This window comes from Eptesicus fuscus, chromosome 23 (assembly GCF_027574615.1).
Source record: "Eptesicus fuscus isolate TK198812 chromosome 23, DD_ASM_mEF_20220401, whole genome shotgun sequence".
Classification (NCBI taxonomy): Eukaryota; Metazoa; Chordata; class Mammalia; order Chiroptera; family Vespertilionidae; genus Eptesicus; species Eptesicus fuscus.
In genome coordinates, this window is record NC_072495.1 from 14734434 (window position 1) to 14750528 (window position 16095).

General features: G+C 51.3%; 1 protein-coding gene across 1 annotated transcript; it reads left to right on the forward strand.

Moving 5' to 3' along the window:
- Positions 1-1297: 1297 nt before the first annotated feature.
- Positions 1298-15151, forward strand: DDX25 (DEAD-box helicase 25). Its single transcript, XM_008142563.3, has 12 exons — positions 1298-1423; positions 2008-2074; positions 2572-2613; positions 3084-3219; positions 5258-5350; positions 5438-5540; positions 6459-6573; positions 8105-8282; positions 9661-9898; positions 11153-11315; positions 12727-12915; positions 14975-15151. Exons 1-12 carry the CDS (start codon positions 1361-1363, stop codon positions 15034-15036), a joined length of 1449 nt encoding a protein of 482 aa, XP_008140785.2. The 5' UTR covers positions 1298-1360; the 3' UTR covers positions 15037-15151.
- The last annotated feature ends 944 nt before the right edge of the window (positions 15152-16095 follow it).

The following is a 16095-nucleotide window of genomic DNA, read 5'->3' on the forward strand; positions in this document are numbered from 1 at the left end:
TTTTCGCGGAACAGGAAGCTGTCAATGGGCGTTTTCCGGGCGCGCTCGGGGGCTCATGGGAGTTGTAGTCCAGCTTTGTGGGAACTATTGTTCTAAGAGCTGGGGTGCAGGCTTGACGTGGAAATCAGCCTAGTGTTTCCCAGTCTGACCACCGTTTTCCACCTAGGGCCTGGCTAAGTACAAGAACAAACAGATAAATTGTAGTGCGCTAAAATAATAGATAAGCAACCATTCAAAGGTCTGCCATTCTTATACAAAAACTAAAAGAACCTGGCTCTGGCTCAATTATATACCTATTTAAATTCGTAGAAAGTTACCACTGGGAGACAAAAAAAAACACCAAAAAAGTTTACTACTAGAACCCAATGTAAGAGCTGAACAGGATTAACAGTGGGGAATCTGGCTTCAGCACCACGGAGAGAGTATAACTAGATTTTTGTAGGTTTTTCCGGAGACTGGTCCAAATCTCAAGATTCCAGTTAGAAAAAAAAAAAAAAGGAAAAAAAATCTGGTTCTTTTGTCAAAGTCCAGCAGTCAGTAGGAGAAGGATTCTATCCCAAATTATGCAGTGCAGGGAGGAGGTGGTGGCTGTACCACGAGGGACAGTTTTCCCAGGATTGCTTGAGCAAGGGCTCACATCAGAATTGGAATTACAATGAAAATAAGCCGGTCTGTGGAGGCATCGCGGGCATTTAGGAACAGAGGCGGAAGTTAGGACCTGAAGGGCTTTCCTCCCCCTCTGCATCCTCCGCGCTGGATTTCAGTTGTCAGATGAAAATTGCCCTTTTTGACCATCCATTTTCCCAGCAGTTCGCAGCCTTTCCGACTTCTTGTCACGTAGAAGCGGAAATCTGGGGGGGGGGGGGGGGGGGGGGGGGAGGAACGTGGGTTTGGGAGCTTGAAGCGGGGCGGGGGTCCAGCCAGACCACCTAGGAAAATTACCTGGGGAGTGAGTGGTGGGGTGAGGGCGGCAGGACTCCCATCAGTACGAAGACTGTTGCTGCTCCGAATCCCAAGCTGCTGTGCCCTTAACCGAGGTCGGCAGCAGCAGGCGAGTGTCCCCGGCGACAGCGGCCCTCCCCGGCCTCAGCACCCGGCGCGCTGCGCGGCTGGCCAATCAGCAACCGGGCTGGTACTGTGCTCCCGCGGCCCCGCCTCCCCCGGACCGCCCCGGACCCCCCAACAACCCTCCTCCTCCCGGGACACCGCCCCCCGCCGCTCCCGGGAGCCCAGGCGCCTGCGCTGGCGGTGGTCGCGGCACGTGAGCCGGCCCCGCAGGAAGCCCATTGGCCGCTGGGCGGGTCCGACCTGCCTGGCCGCGCTGGACGCACGTGCTGGGGTCGGAGCGGCGATCGCAGCCATGGCGTCGTCACTTTGGGGAGGCGAACTGGGGGCGGCAGAGAGCGAGCACCTGAACAGCCACGTAACCGCCACTGACCCGGAGGGCAGAGGGGCGGGGGCCAGGGCTGCACTCCCGGGGGAGATCTGCGGGGCGGGATAAGGCGGGGCGGCGGGAATTGGGGGAGCAGTGGAGTGTCCAGTGGTGGAGGGGAGATGTGGAGTGGCAAGGACTTGGAAGAAGACCCCCGAAAAAGGAAACCCAGAGAGAGACGAGACCTTTGGATTGAAAGGGCAAAATGAAGACACCTGGCAGTCCCGGGAGGGAAAGCAGGTGGTAGACCCCAACCCGACCCCGAATTTTCTCCTCTCCCACTAAGACCCTTAAGCCTCGGCTAGCTTCCTCCCATCCGTCTACCAGCGCGCTTTCCTGCCATCATCCTTGGGCCGCGTGTGATCCCCCAAGGGCCTGGCACATTTAGAGTTGGAGGGGCCGCAGAGAGTCTCCCCCAGTTTTAGGGTAACTCATCCAGAACTGCTCCTGAAAGGAATCTGCACCTAACATTGCAAAGGTCTTTCCTGCATCCCTTCCAGCTCCTGTTAGGGGTAGCCTGGGGCCTCTTGAAGCCGTGCTTGCTAATGTTGGTTGAAATTTGTATCTTTCACTAGTTTTCAAACCTCATCCAACCCCGGAAGAACCTTCGGGGAGTTAAAAATACTACAGTCCCAAACCTAGGTAAGTGCTGTAGGGTAAAGCAGATGGTCCTCATTGAAAGACAAATGCTTTCCTCGTGTCCCTGGCAACTGAAATACATTTGGCTCCCTTAATTTAGCATTCCTGGCCCTCCAGTCTTTTTTAAAAATTATTATTATTGATTTCTGAGAGGAAGGGAGAGGGAGAGAGAGAGAGAGAAACATCAATGATGAGAGAGAATCACTGATTGGCTCTGCCACCTGCATGCCCCCTACTAGGGATCAAGCCTGCAACCCGGGCATGTACCCTAGACCGGAATCGAACCTGGGACCTTTCAGGCCATAGGCCTACGCTCTATCCACTGAGCCAAACGCGCCAGGACTCAAGGCCCTCCAGTCTTTTTACTCACTCCTCCCCTGGACGACCCTTCCTGCCAGCGCACGCCCGTGGAATCTGCAAGAGAAGTTGGGATAAGAGACTTTACATTTCTGCTCAGCGCTGATCTTTACATCTGTTGTTTCTCTTCCATCCTTTTTTAGATGATTCTATGAATAACACAGAAGAAGATGAAGTAGATGTAGGTAGGAGATAAATTCATCTGCCTGTATCTACTAGCATTCTGCTTCAGCGAGTCATGGCTTTCATAATGTGAATAATGTATTGGAGAACTGTCGTTACTTCTCTTTATAAGGAGTGAATAAAAGGAGAAGTACTAAATTAGGAGTGGGGTCTATTTCGAGAGGAAGTTGCAATGGAAGATGTAGGAATGGGCTAAGACTTTTCAGCTGGAAAGGAACAATTAGGTCCGGTGGTGAGGGATGTAGACTTGCTTGAAGTTAGAGGTTGGTATAGCAGCCGAGCATAAGAAACTGGATCCTCATGAAAAAAAAATTCTCAGTGCTATGTCATTTATTTTTTATTTTTTTAGAAGCAAGATCAGAGTAGGAGCAGTTGCTCGATATACACTGAATGGAGGGAGCAATTATTAGGTGTCATTTAGGAAGCCTGAGCCCCCCCTGCAGTATCCCCTTTTTTATTCTTGCTTTTGTAGTGGATTTGGCTGCTAATTCACTCTTAAACAAGTTAATCCGACAGTCCTTAGTAGAATCCAGTCATCGAGTCGAAGTCTTACAAAAGGATCCCAGCTCTCCACTCTACTCAGTGAAAACATTTGAAGAGCTGCGGCTGTGAGTACTTTCACTCTTGGTGGGAAGATGCTGGGAAGCATAGCACAGAACAGACTCACCTGCTCATAATAAAACCGTCGGGATCTCCGTTGTGTTTAATCAAATATTAAAATGAGATGGGTACCTTTTGCGTGCAATTAAAATATAGCTCAAAGGGAGATGCTGGGATACCTGCATTGTTCAGCAAATTGAGAACGTTTAGTTTTAAAAAATATATTTTTATTGACTTCAGAGAGGAAGGGAGAGGGAGAGGTAGAAACATCAATGATGAGAGAGAATCATTGGCTGGCTGCCTCCTGCACGCCCCCTACTGGGGATCCAGCCTGCAACCTGGGCACGTGCCCTGACCGGGAATCCAACCCTGATCTCCTGGTTCATGGGTCTACATTTAACCACTGAGCCACACTGGCTGGGTGAGAACATTTCTGATGGTAAAATATTTTCATCTTGCTGTGCTAAGGGAGATAGCTAAGCCATATTACTACTTCTCCATCGCAGAATAAAGATATCCCCCCCACCCCCTTTAGATGAGTTATAAGCTTTTCTATTTCTAGTTCTATTTAGTTTCAAAAGTCATTAAAATAAATACCTTTCCCAAATGGGTTTGCATTTCTTAGGGATTTATCAATTGGCATTAAGGAAATGTAGTTTGCCGATATGGACTTTTGTAAAGAGGAAAGCTCCAAAATGCCAGTGTCCAGACATTTTCTAAATGAGAGGAGAAGCCTACCTATGATTAAAAGTTGGCTGCCAGCCCTGGCTGGCGTGACTCAGTTGGCTGAGCATCGTCCTGTGCACCAAAAGGTTGCCAGTTCGATTCCCAGTCAGGGCACCCAAAAGGAAAAGAGTAATCTACCAACTAACCTGCCAGGTAAGCACATCCAAACCGTGTGTGCTGTGGAAGATGGAAGGGTCCCAGCCCACTTCGCCTTTCCCTCTCTCTAACATCTGTCATGAAACTCCAGGGAAAAAGCACTTAAAAATACTGGCTCAGAAGGATGAGGTGATAGTGTCTTCTGCTCTGAGACAGAATCGACAAAAGAATCACCTAAATAGCTGACCAGCGTGGCTCAGTGGTTGAGTGTTGATCTATAGACCAGGAAGTCACGGTTCGATTCCCCATCTGGGCACATGCCCGGGTTGTGGGCTGGATCCCCCCTGGAGGATGTGCAGGAGGCAGTCAATCAATGATTCTCTCTTATCATTGATGTTTCTATCTCTCTTCCTCTCTGAAATCATATATATATATATACATATATATATATATATATATATATTTTAAGAATCACCTGAATAAATTGGTCTTCTCTGAAAACAGCTGTTAAAACATCAAAACTTGTCATCATGAAGAAGAATTAAATAATAAATTCACATAGTTTCCTGCTTATGTGGGAAAGAAAACTCTTTCTGGCAGATTGACTTACTTCTGTTGGAGGAGTTTTTTTCTCTTTCACTTGGTTCAACAGAAAGTCCAATGTTAGGTCCTGTGATTGTCCTCATCTTAGGCTTATGGCAGAGCTCATTATTTTGGGGTTCTACCTGTACAGGCATGATTGTATATGTTTGGGAGTTGAGGTATCTACACTAAAAAAAGAGAAAGATGTAAATTGACTGTACCTTCATGATGCCTACCAGCCAGTCAGGAGTGAGTATGCAAATTAACCCAACAAAGATGGTGGGATAATTTGCATACACAGGCACCGAGTGGCTGGCGGTGGGGGGTGGGGGACGCTTGTGTCTGCACTGCCCCAGCAACTCTGGGCCTCTGGGTAGCGTGGGAGGGTGGAAAGGTGGCTCCGGGCCGGAGTGAAGGCGGTGATAGCAGCCAGGGAAGGAAGGCCCATTCTTGCACGAATCTTTGTGCATCGGGCCTCTAGTAAATGATATATTTCTAAATCTTACTTTTGAAGCTCAGTTACCAGGGGGCTTACTTTAGAAAGGCACCTCTCAAGTTTGCATTTCTGAGGCTACTCACCGATCTTGGGCTCTTAAGAGTTTTATTTATTTATTTATTTATTTATTTATTTATTTTTGACAGAAAGGAAGAGTTGCTAAAAGGGATCTATGCAATGGGGTTCAATCGACCATCCAAAATCCAAGAGATGGCGCTCCCTATGATGCTGGCACACCCGTGAGTTTCCAGGCGCTGGTGTTCCTGCTGGGTGATTGTTAGTCTCTGATATTCAGTCTGTGCCCAGTGGTCTCCTCTTCCCTACAGACCCCAGAACCTCATAGCCCAGAGCCAGTCTGGGACAGGAAAAACAGCTGCCTTTGTCTTGGCCATGCTGAGCAGGGTCAACGCCTCGGAACCCTTCCCACAGGTAAGGAGAGGCTGCGAGAGAGATGGGATTGCTTTCCTTGTCAACGAGATTTCGGTAACAGACGATATTGCTGCAAGGAGATGATATTGAGAATAGACATTCTTTCATGACATGATAGAGTATTGGGACAGCGATTGAGAGAGCACAGGCTTTGTAGTTGGTTCCAATCCCAGCCTCTCTCCTTACCCGCTGAATGTCTTAGACGAGGTAGCACATCTCTCCGCTTCTGTCTCGTCTGTGAAGGTAGCATCTAGAAAGGCCTGGATCGTAGTTGTTCTGTTCACCCTGAATCCCAACACCATGCACAGCGCCTGGCTCGGGGAAACCACCCATTAAACACCGAATGAGTGAACGAATGAGTGAGTGAATGGATGATCGAATGAGTGAATGAATGAATGAAGACTTGCCTCACAGGATCGTCATGCAGATGAAATGAATAGTTGCATTTTTAGCACCGTGCTTGGTAGGAATGAGTATTCTGCCAGGGATGTAGTCAGATCCAGCAGGGAACGTTCTGGAAAGAGGCAGACTTTTCACAGCCGGCAGGAGGCGATGAGGACCCCATGCAAGCTGTGATTTGTTGCGTTCCCCTATTTTTTGATTGCCAGCCTCTTTCCGTCCCACTCTCCCCCCGCCAAAAATGTGTGACCTCATAACCCATGTGTCTTCATGACCCTTCAGGGAGAGGGACCTTAAAGGCAGGTGTCTTTCTATCCTTCGGCTCCGTCTCCCCTCCCACACTCAGCATTCACCTCAGATCTATGAGTCTCTAAATTGGATTCAATTCAAAATATTTTTATCCAACCCAAAACTCCAGTTTCACTTCTGTGCCCCTCTCGGTACACATTTCAGTTGTATTTGAAACTTGCACGATGGCTTACAGGAACCTCCCTCCCCGCCCCTCTCTCTCCCTCACAGTGCCTCTGCCTGGCTCCTACGTATGAATTGGCTCTGCAGACTGGCCGTGTGGTTGAACAGATGGGAAAATTCTGTGTGGATGTTCAAGTGATGTACGCCATTCGAGGGAATCCAAGTATGTGCTGCGAAGCCCGTCTTGGTTGATGGTTTAAGTCCCGCGTCCACCACTAACCAGCATCCTATACAATAAAAGGCTACCATGCAAATTGTCCCCTCAACCGGGAGTTTGACCAGGAGTTCGACCAGGGGGCGGGGCTGGCCGGCCAACTGCCCGTGGCCCCTCCCCCCGGGCAGATCGGCCTGTTTGGGGCTGGCTGGCTGGACCCCACTCCGTGCACCGGGCCTCTAGTGTTATATAATGTCTCTAAAAGTGGGGGCTGTAGAAGCACCTGCTCACAGAGCCGGTGTCAGAGTGAAGCGCGGGGATACGGACAAAGCGCTGTGCACACGCCTGGCGCCTGAGGACCCTCGTGTCCACCGTTTCCACCTCCTGCAGGAGGACGCGTTTGCGTATTCTTTTCTCTGAAGCTCACTTGTTTGGTGCAGGACAGCTCCTACTGTTTAACTTTTTCACTAAAGCCTTGCATGTGGATAGCAGGAAAAATGCCTTTAAGACACAGATTAGGCGGCAGAAGTGAAAGTTGTTCTTCCTTGTTTCCCAAAAACTTGCTTCCAAAGGGAACTTCAGTTCTGTTAACAGTCCTTGGTGGTGGTTTTCTTAGTATATTTTTATTGATTTGAGAGAGGGAGAGAGAGAGAGAGAAACATCAATAATGAGAGAGAATCACTGATCAGCTGCCTCCTGCACGCCCCCCTACTGGGGATCGAGCTGCAACCTGGGCCTGTGCCCTGACCGGGAATCGAACCGCGACCTCTTGGTTCATAGATTGATGCTCAACCACAGAGCCGTGCCAAAGGCAATTGGCCTTTGTTTTGTGCTTTTTTTTTTTTTTTTTAAGAGTGTTTACAAAAACTGGGATTTTTTTTTTTCATAACGGTCACAGACTTACATGTTTTGGGCATCTTTCCATATCAGTCCATGTCGCCCTACTTCATGCTTTTGACCAGCTGCATAACACGCCATAATTTGTTACATGTGACCCACTGATAGACATGTTGGTGGTTTTCCATTCGGGAAGGGGGCGTAGGGTTTTCACAGCTGTGCCAGTGTTTCTGCAGGGCGGGTGGCTTTCTAAATGAATCAGGTATGTAGGGTATTATCATTACCATGAAACTCGGGAATTGACTTAAGAACTCTGGGCAGTTTGAGCCGAAACCGGTTTGGCTCAGTGGATAGAGCGTTGGTCTGCGGACTGGAGGGTCCCAGGTTCGATTCCGGTCAAGGGCATGTACCTTGGTTGCGGGCACATCCCCTGGTGGGGGGTGTGCAGGAGGCAGCTGGTCGATGTCTCTCTCTCATCGATGTTTCTAGCTCTCTATCCCTCTCCCTTCCTCTCTGTGAAAAATCAATAAAATATATTAAAAACAAACAAACAAAAAACTCTGGGCAGTTCGAAAGCACAGTGACCTCAGGGCTGGCGCTTGGCCGGCCCTTAGGCACTGCCCGTGGGGTCAGAGTCCCGTGCCGCGTTGCCCTGCGCCGTGGGCTGCGCGTCTGCGGGAGCCTGCCGACCCTCCCGTCCTAGTTCCCAGGAGCGCGGACGTCACCCAGCAGATCGTAATCGGCACTCCGGGGACCGTCCTGGATTGGTACTTCAAGCGGAAACTGATCGACTTGGCCAAGATCCGTGTGTTTGTCCTGGATGAGGCCGACGTGATGATCGCCACACAAGGGTTCTCAGATCAGAGCATCCGGATTCAGAGGTAATCTTCACCTCCCCCCCTTCCTCCCTGCGTCTTCTGTCCGGATGCGAAATTGCCTTTGTCTGCTGCTCCTGCTGGGCTTACTGCTCAATTCCCCACCTCCTCCGCCTTCGAACCAAGTTCCCGCCAGCTCAGGGCCTTCCGGCCGCTGTAATTTCCCACCTTCCTTCCCGACTGCTGCTCTCCTTGTGCACCATGCACGGGCTTACGGCATAGATCAATCCACAGACAGGGTTTTGCTCCAAAATTTGCCAGTAATTATTTTATTGGGAGCAAAATCCTAAAGAGAACTTGTTGAAATCGGATAGAGCTCCTGGAAGGTTGTGGTGGGCAGGTAAGGGCGTAGAGAAGACATAAGCTGGGGTCAGGAGCCTGGTAGTCCAGTTCCGCCTTTGCCGGGAATGACTGGGCTCTTCCTGCTGCGAACGCAGTTAGTCGTGGCCGCTGCTCTTCCGCTCCCGAGAGCTGGAAGCCCTGCGTGGATGACCGGCCTGTTCCCTGCATCTCATGGAAGTCTGTGTGAGACAAGCCCCATAGCAGCGCCGGGACTCTCACTCTGGGCTCCATGATTCTGCTTCCCCTAAAGCAGTGGTTCTCAACCTTTCTGATGCCGCAACCCTTTAATACAGTTCCTCATGTTGTGGTGACCCCCAACCATAAAATTATTTTCGTTGCTACTTCATAATATCTTTGTTTTCTGATGGTCTTAGGCGACCCTGCTAGCGACCCACAGATTGAGAACCGCTGCTGTAGAGCCTAAGACCATCGAAAAACACAGATATTTACATTACGATTCATAACAGTAGTAAAATTACAGTTATGAAGTAAATTACAGAACATCGGCGTGGAAGCCTGACACCCTCAGGAAGCACATGTAAATTTTTTTCTTGAGCCCAGCCGGTGTGGCTCAGTGGTAGAGTGTTGACCTGCACCAAGAGGTCACTGGTTTGCTCCCCGGTCAAGGCACATGCCCGGGTTTCAGGCTCTATCCCCAGTTGGGGAGGCGTGCAGGAGGCAGCCGATCGATGTTTCCCTTTCATCGGTGTTTCTATCTCTGTCTCCCTCTCCCTTCTCTCTCTCTCTGAAAAAAATCAATAAAAATATATTTTAAAACATTTTTGCTCTTGAGCTTCACGCTCCGTGTACGTGGTTTTCCAAAGCCTGGGTGGCAAGGAGGAGCAGGGCGCGTTGCTCTGTGCGTGGAGCTGCCGCTGGCTGTAGGCACACCTGTACGCTGACCCCCTGAGCAGGTGTGTGTGTGTGTGTGGGTGGGGGGGGGGGGGCAGCTGGTGGCAGCAGGCATGAAGCGCGCAGAGCCGCCTCCACGGGTGAGCAGCACTGGTGGCAGGTCGCAGCCTCCTCCCCGTCCCTCTCACAGGGCTCTGTCCTCCGAGTGCCAGATGCTCCTGTTCTCGGCCACCTTCGAGGACTCCGTGTGGCAGTTTGCGGGGCGCATTATTCCTGACCCCAATGTGATCAAGCTGCGGAAAGAGGAGCTGACCCTCAACAACATCCGGCAGTACTACGTGCTGTGCGAGAACAGGAAGGACAAGTACCAGGCGCTGTGCAACATCTACGGCGGCATCACCATCGGCCAGGCCATCATCTTCTGCCAGGTGACGGCCAGGACGCGTGCGCGGGGCCCAGCCTCCTCCCTGCAGGCCGGGCGGGCGGGGACGGGGGCACCCCGAGTGCAGTGCGGCCGGGCTCCGCGCTCGCCACTTCCTGTGCTGTGCACTGTGTAGTTTAATGTCCGGAGCAACTCTGAGTCGAAATGATTCGTATTTTGTGGGTGGAGCTTGGGAAGAGTAAGTAATGGGGTGGGACTTCGGTATGTGAAAGCGAGGGCATCCCTGCGTTAGAGGGGCGCCTTCTACCCCTTCCCCATGTGGGTGGGTGTTTATGGGGGGGTTTTCCCCCCGACACCCTTGACCGGGTTAAGAATGTCCTCCTCCCTCCCCAGCTCACTGTGAGCGAAGCAGCCACTCAGCTCCTCACTGCTCACATCACGCTCCTTCTGTCTTCATGTTTATCTTCTGCTCCCTGACACCCCCAGTGTGCGTGTGTTCGTTTCACTTCCCCCACTCCCACGTGGACACTGAGCCCCATGACAGCGGGGTCCCGTCTGTCTTGCTCCCCTACCCCTGCCCTAGAGTGCCCACGGGCCCTGGCCCACACTGAGAACGCGTCAGTAGCATAAAGCAAAACCCAGCTCTGCCACGGGCCAGCTATGAACCTGGGGCAAGGTACTCCTGTCTTCAAGTGTTTTATTTTTTAATTTTTTAAAAAGGAAATGAGATAACTACTTCGTCAGATTATTGCGTGTAAAATTTTTATTTTATTTAAAAATAGATTTTTATTGATTGCAGAGAGGAAGGGAGAGGGAGAGAGAGAGAGAAACACCAATGACGAGAATCCTCCATCGGCTGCCTCCTGCATGCCCCCTATAGGGGATCGAGCCTGCAACCCAGGCATGTGCCCTGACTGGGAATCGAACCATGACCTCCTGGTTCATAGGTCGATGCTCAACCACTGAGCCACGCCGGCTGGGCAACGTGTAAAGATTTTAGAAACATGCCCGGTGTGCATGGAGCACTTGGAGAGCCTGACGTTGTCATTATTACGTCATCTCATGTTGTCATCGCACCAGCTTGTGCGGCAGGCGGAGCATGTCTCCTATCCGTTTCGTGGCTGAGGAGCCACAGCTGAGAGGCTGAGAGGACGAGACCCTTAGAAGCACAGAATTCCGAGCCCCACGCTCGTTCCTCCAGGCCAGCCCTTCCCGGCTCTGGCCCGCACCCGTGGACACAGCGAACACAGCCCGACTGCTTTAACTCGGGGGCTGTGCCGGGCTTTGCTTTCTCATGTAGACTCGTCGAAACGCCAAGTGGTTGACTGTGGAGATGATGCAGGATGGCCACCAGGTGTCTTTGTTGAGCGGAGAGCTGACCGTGGATCAGCGGGCTTCCATCATCCAGAGGTTTCGGGATGGGAAAGAGAAAGTTCTTATAACCACCAATGTCTGTGCCCGAGGTACGTGTGTGTGTGTGTGTGTGTGTGTGTGTGTGTGTATTTAAAGCCAAGTTTGTTGAGGTATAATTTATATCTGATAAAATTCACTCTTAAGTATATGGTCCAATACATAGAATACAATGTAAAGTATACAATATATGAGTTTTGACAAACATATACGTTGAGTGGCCAGATTATTATGATCTCTGAACACATAATAATCTGGCCACTCAGTGCATATCCTATATAATAAAAGGCTAATATGCAAATTGTCCCCTCCACCAGGAGTTCGACCAGCAGGAGGCCGGCCAACCACCCATGTCCCCTCCCCCTGGCCAGGCTGGCTGGATCCCACCCATGCATGAATTCATGCACCGGGCCTCTAATACACACACACACACACACACACACACACACACACACACACACTGAGTGGCCAGATTATTATGCGTTCAGAGATCATAATAATCTGGCCACTCAGTGTATAGTCCTGTAACCATCACTATAGTCAAAATACAGAACATTTCCATCTCCCCTCAAAACTGAGCTGCTTATAAGTCAGTCTCTGCCACTACTGGCCCCTGACAACTATAGGTCAGATGTCTGTCTCTCTCTCGTCTCTTCCAGATACCATACAAATTAAGTCCTACACTTGGCGGCCCTTGTGGCTCACTTATTCCGCTTGACATAATGCTTTGGAGTTTATCCGTGCCGTTACAGGGATCAGTGGTTCATTCCTTGTTCTCGCTAAGTAGTATTCCACTGAATGGACGTACCACAGTTAGTGCATCCCTTCATCAGCCGATGGCCATTTGGATGGTTTCCAGTTTGGGGCTACTTTGAATAAAGCTGTAATAAGCATTCATGTGTAGGTCTTGTGTAGACGTATGTTCTCATGTCCGTTGGGCAAAATACCCAGGACTAGGATTTCTGGGTCATGTGGGAAGCGTATGTTTAGCTGGAAGTGCCAAGCTGTCGTTCCCAAGTGGCTGCACCATTATTCATGTGCACCAGCCGCGTGGGGGCGTTCCAGTTGCTCTGCGTTCCTGTCAGCACCCGGTGTTGTCTTTTTCACTGTAGCCTTTCCGGCTAACGCGTGTGGTAACTCATGCTTTTCACGTGTGTTCCTAGTGGCTAATGATGTTCATCTCTCTGTGTTTTCAAGAGAAGGGACTTCCTACTTTCCTCATCCCTCCTATATCCTTGCCTGGACCCCATCCTCAAACCCTGCTTCCTAATCCATTCTTAGTTCGGCAAACAGAACGGAGGCCCCGCCCCCGAGGGCTGAGCTTGGCGCTTTGGAAGGGTCGCCCGAGGAAGGATGAGGTCCCGGCCTGGACCCTCGACCCCCTCGGCCAGTGCCGTCGGGCAGACACGTCGGTGTTGAGGGAAATGTCCTGATCTGTGGCGTCCGCTGTTTGACCTCTTCCAGGGATCGATGTGAAGCAGATCACGATTGTGGTGAACTTTGACCTCCCGGTGAACCAGCTGGAGGAGCCAGACTACGAGACCTACCTCCACCGCATCGGGCGGACGGGACGCTTTGGGAAAAAGGGCCTCGCCTTCAACATGATCGAAGTCAGCAAGCTGCCCCTGCTCATGAAGATCCAGGACCACTTTAGTAAGTAGCGTCACCCGCAGGGGGGCCCGGGGGCCTGCGCACGTGGGCAGTGACGATGCGGGTCGTGGACCCCAGTCCCGAGGAGGGGACAGGAGGGGACAGGAGGGGACTGGAGGCTTCCGGTGCGCAGAGTTCCCACCGTGAGACAGTTACTTCGCACACGGTCATTAAGGAGAAAATTTTATTTATTTTTTAAAAATATATTTTTAATTGATTTTTTACAGAGAGGAAGGGAGAGGGATAGAGAGCTAGAAACATCGATGAGAGAAAACATCGATCAGCTGCCTCCTGCACGCCCCCCCACGGGGGATGTGCCCGCAACCAAGATACATGCCCTTGACCAGAATCGAACCTGGGACCGTTCAGTTCGCAGGCCGACGCTCTATCCACTGAGCCAAACCGGTTTTGGCATTAAGGAGAAAATTTTAAAACGGTGCGAGCTCAGGTTTATACGCTGTTGCTTATCCTGGGATCTGGAGCGGATTTTCATGTCCCGGAAAGAAGCAGCCTAAACCAAGTAGCAACGTCCTTGGAGAGCCTACTCTGTCCCAGCTTCCTCTTTGGTTTACGTTTTCCCTTTTTCTCGCCCCACCTACCAGCTAGGACCGCCCTAAATCCGGGGCCCTTCCCCCAGCCCCATCTAACTAGGCCTGCTCGGGGCTGGCAGGTTGCCCTCTGAGGAGACTCCAGGGGTGATGTCCCTGAGATGGCCCCTTGTCAAGTTACCCCAGGCCCCGAAGCCCATGGGTACGCTGGGGAGCAGGAGAAGAGGAACGCTGGCGTGACCCCAGACACACCTTTCACCTTTTAGGACAGTGGCTCTTACCTACCCTCAGTGAGAAGCAGTGGGCACTCCCCAGGGACACGCACAGAGGCACATGTGTGCAATTTGGAATATACACTGAGTGGCCAGATTATTATGACCTCTGAATGCATAATAATCTGGCCACTCAGTGTATGTATGTGTGTGTGTATATATATATATATATATATATATATATATATATATATATAAAAATAGAGGCCCAGTGCATGAATTCGTGCATGGGTGGGGTCCGGCCAGCCTGGCCAGGGGGAGGGGACATGGGCAGTTGGCCGGCCTGCCTGCTGGTCGAACTCTTGGTCGAGGGGACAATTTGCATATTAGCCTTTTATTATATAGGATACACACAGAGATCATAATAATCTGGCCACTCAGTGTAATTGTAAAGGGTTTGCAGACGGCCCTGGCCGGTCAGCTCAGTGGTTAGAGCACCAGCCCAGGGACCAATGGGTTTCGAGCTTGATTTCCAGTCAAGGCTGTGTACTCAATTGCAGGTTCGATCCCTGGCCCTGGTTGGGGTGCATGTGGGAGGCAACCAGTCAATGTGTCTCTCTCACATTGATTTTCCTCTCTCTCCGCCTCCTCCCTCCCTTCTACTCTTTCTCTAAAGATCAATGGAAGAAAATATTCTCCGGTGGGAATTACACACACACACACACACACACACACACACACACACACACTAAAGGGTTTGCAGTCAGGCCGCAGCACACCCGTGGACCCTTCAGGGAAGCTGACGAAGCGCCCTGTGTTAGGGTCGCTGAGGAGGGCCCGGTAGGGGCAGGGAGAACAGTAAGACCCACCGTTGCTGTGTGAGCTCCTGCAGACCTCGTCCGGGGAAGTGACTCCGCGGAGGAGCCTCAGTCCCTCTCCCTGTGGCCACCCGCTGACCCCCGGAGCTCAGCAGGCCCCTTCCCGCCCCTCGCAGGTGCCACGGCCTTTTTCTGCCCCCTGGTACCCAGACCCGGCTCTGTTGTCTGGTGCCTAGGATGCTGCTTTGGGGGGTCTCAGTGCTTGTTTAGATGCCGCCCCCTCCTCACCTGATCTAGAGAACGCTCCTGCCTCCAGGCTTTCCACACGGGGGGGCGGGGGTCGCAGGAGCGCACGTTCACGGGTGTCCCCGTCTTCAGAGTCGAGATGCCATGCCTCCTCGGTGCCGCAGTGGTCTCGGAGCGGGATCGGGGGGACGTGGCGCGTGGCCCCGGGTCAGGCTGGGGCGCCCCCTTGTTCTTGCAGACAGCAGCATTAAGCAGCTCAACCCGGAAGACATGGACGAAATCGAAAGGATCGACTACTGAAGGGAGAACTTGTGACAGGTCCCCGAGGGGCTGAAAGGCAGCTTTTTATGTTGCGGCTTTTTCAAAGTGAAATTGTTACCTTTGGCAAAATAAACGGGCAGCCTTTTTGAAACCACGCCGATGTGAAACACTGGAGATTTCTTTAATAAAAAGGCAGCAGTCTTTCCCATTCTCATCTTTTCCCAGGCAACCGCCTTTGTGTGGGCTCCTGAGGTGTTTTTGGGTTTCGTTTATGCTCTTTAGAGCATGAGCAGCTAGATCATCCCTCCAAGGACGCCACGAGATGGCAGCAGAGCTTTGTTTTACTGTGTTGGGGCTTGGAGCCGGTAGCACATGACAAGCCCTGGGCAAGCATGCTGGGCGCCACACACACACACACACACACACACACACACACTCACACACACACATACACACACACACAAAACACACACACTCAAACTCACACTCACATACACACACACACACACTCACACACACACTCTCACACACTCACACACACACACACTCTCACACACACACACACACACTCACACACACACACACTCTCACACACACACACTCACACACTCACACATACACACTCACACTCACATACACACACACACACACACACACTCACACACACACACACTCACACACTCACACACACACACACTCACACTCACACACACACTCACACACTGAAACCTTTACAAAGTAAAACAATGTGGACCTGAGAACATTTCGCTTTTCTCATGTTTTAGCTGACATACAGAATTCAAAAGGTTTTCCTATTTTGCTCCTGAATGCCTTCAGGGCAGAGAAGGTTTCATTCATCCTCAGGTACTTAATGGTCCCTGGAATGTGGCCCCTCAGAGGCTTTTCTTAAAAGCAGGCAGGTGCGTGGTGGGGGGTGGGGGTTTGCGGGGGGTGGGGGGGTGGGGGGCGGGGGGAGCCTTATTTAAAAAGCAAGGTTTCAGGGAGCCCAAGGTTTTGCTTTTAAGGATCTAAAGGGTGTGTCTGAGAATCCCGGACATTTTCCTGTAAGCCCCATCGAGATGCGGTTTATTTCTCACA

Coding starts and splice junctions, on each gene's coding strand:
- DDX25 (XM_008142563.3), top strand. CDS start 1,361: ATGGCGTCGTCACTTTGGGGAGGCGAACTGGGGGCGGCAGAGAGCGAG. Junction 1,424..2,007: donor GCGAGCACCTGAACAGCCAC/GTAACCGCCACT, acceptor ATCTTTCACTAG/TTTTCAAACCTCATCCAACC. Junction 11,316..12,726: donor CACCAATGTCTGTGCCCGAG/GTACGTGTGTGT, acceptor GACCTCTTCCAG/GGATCGATGTGAAGCAGATC.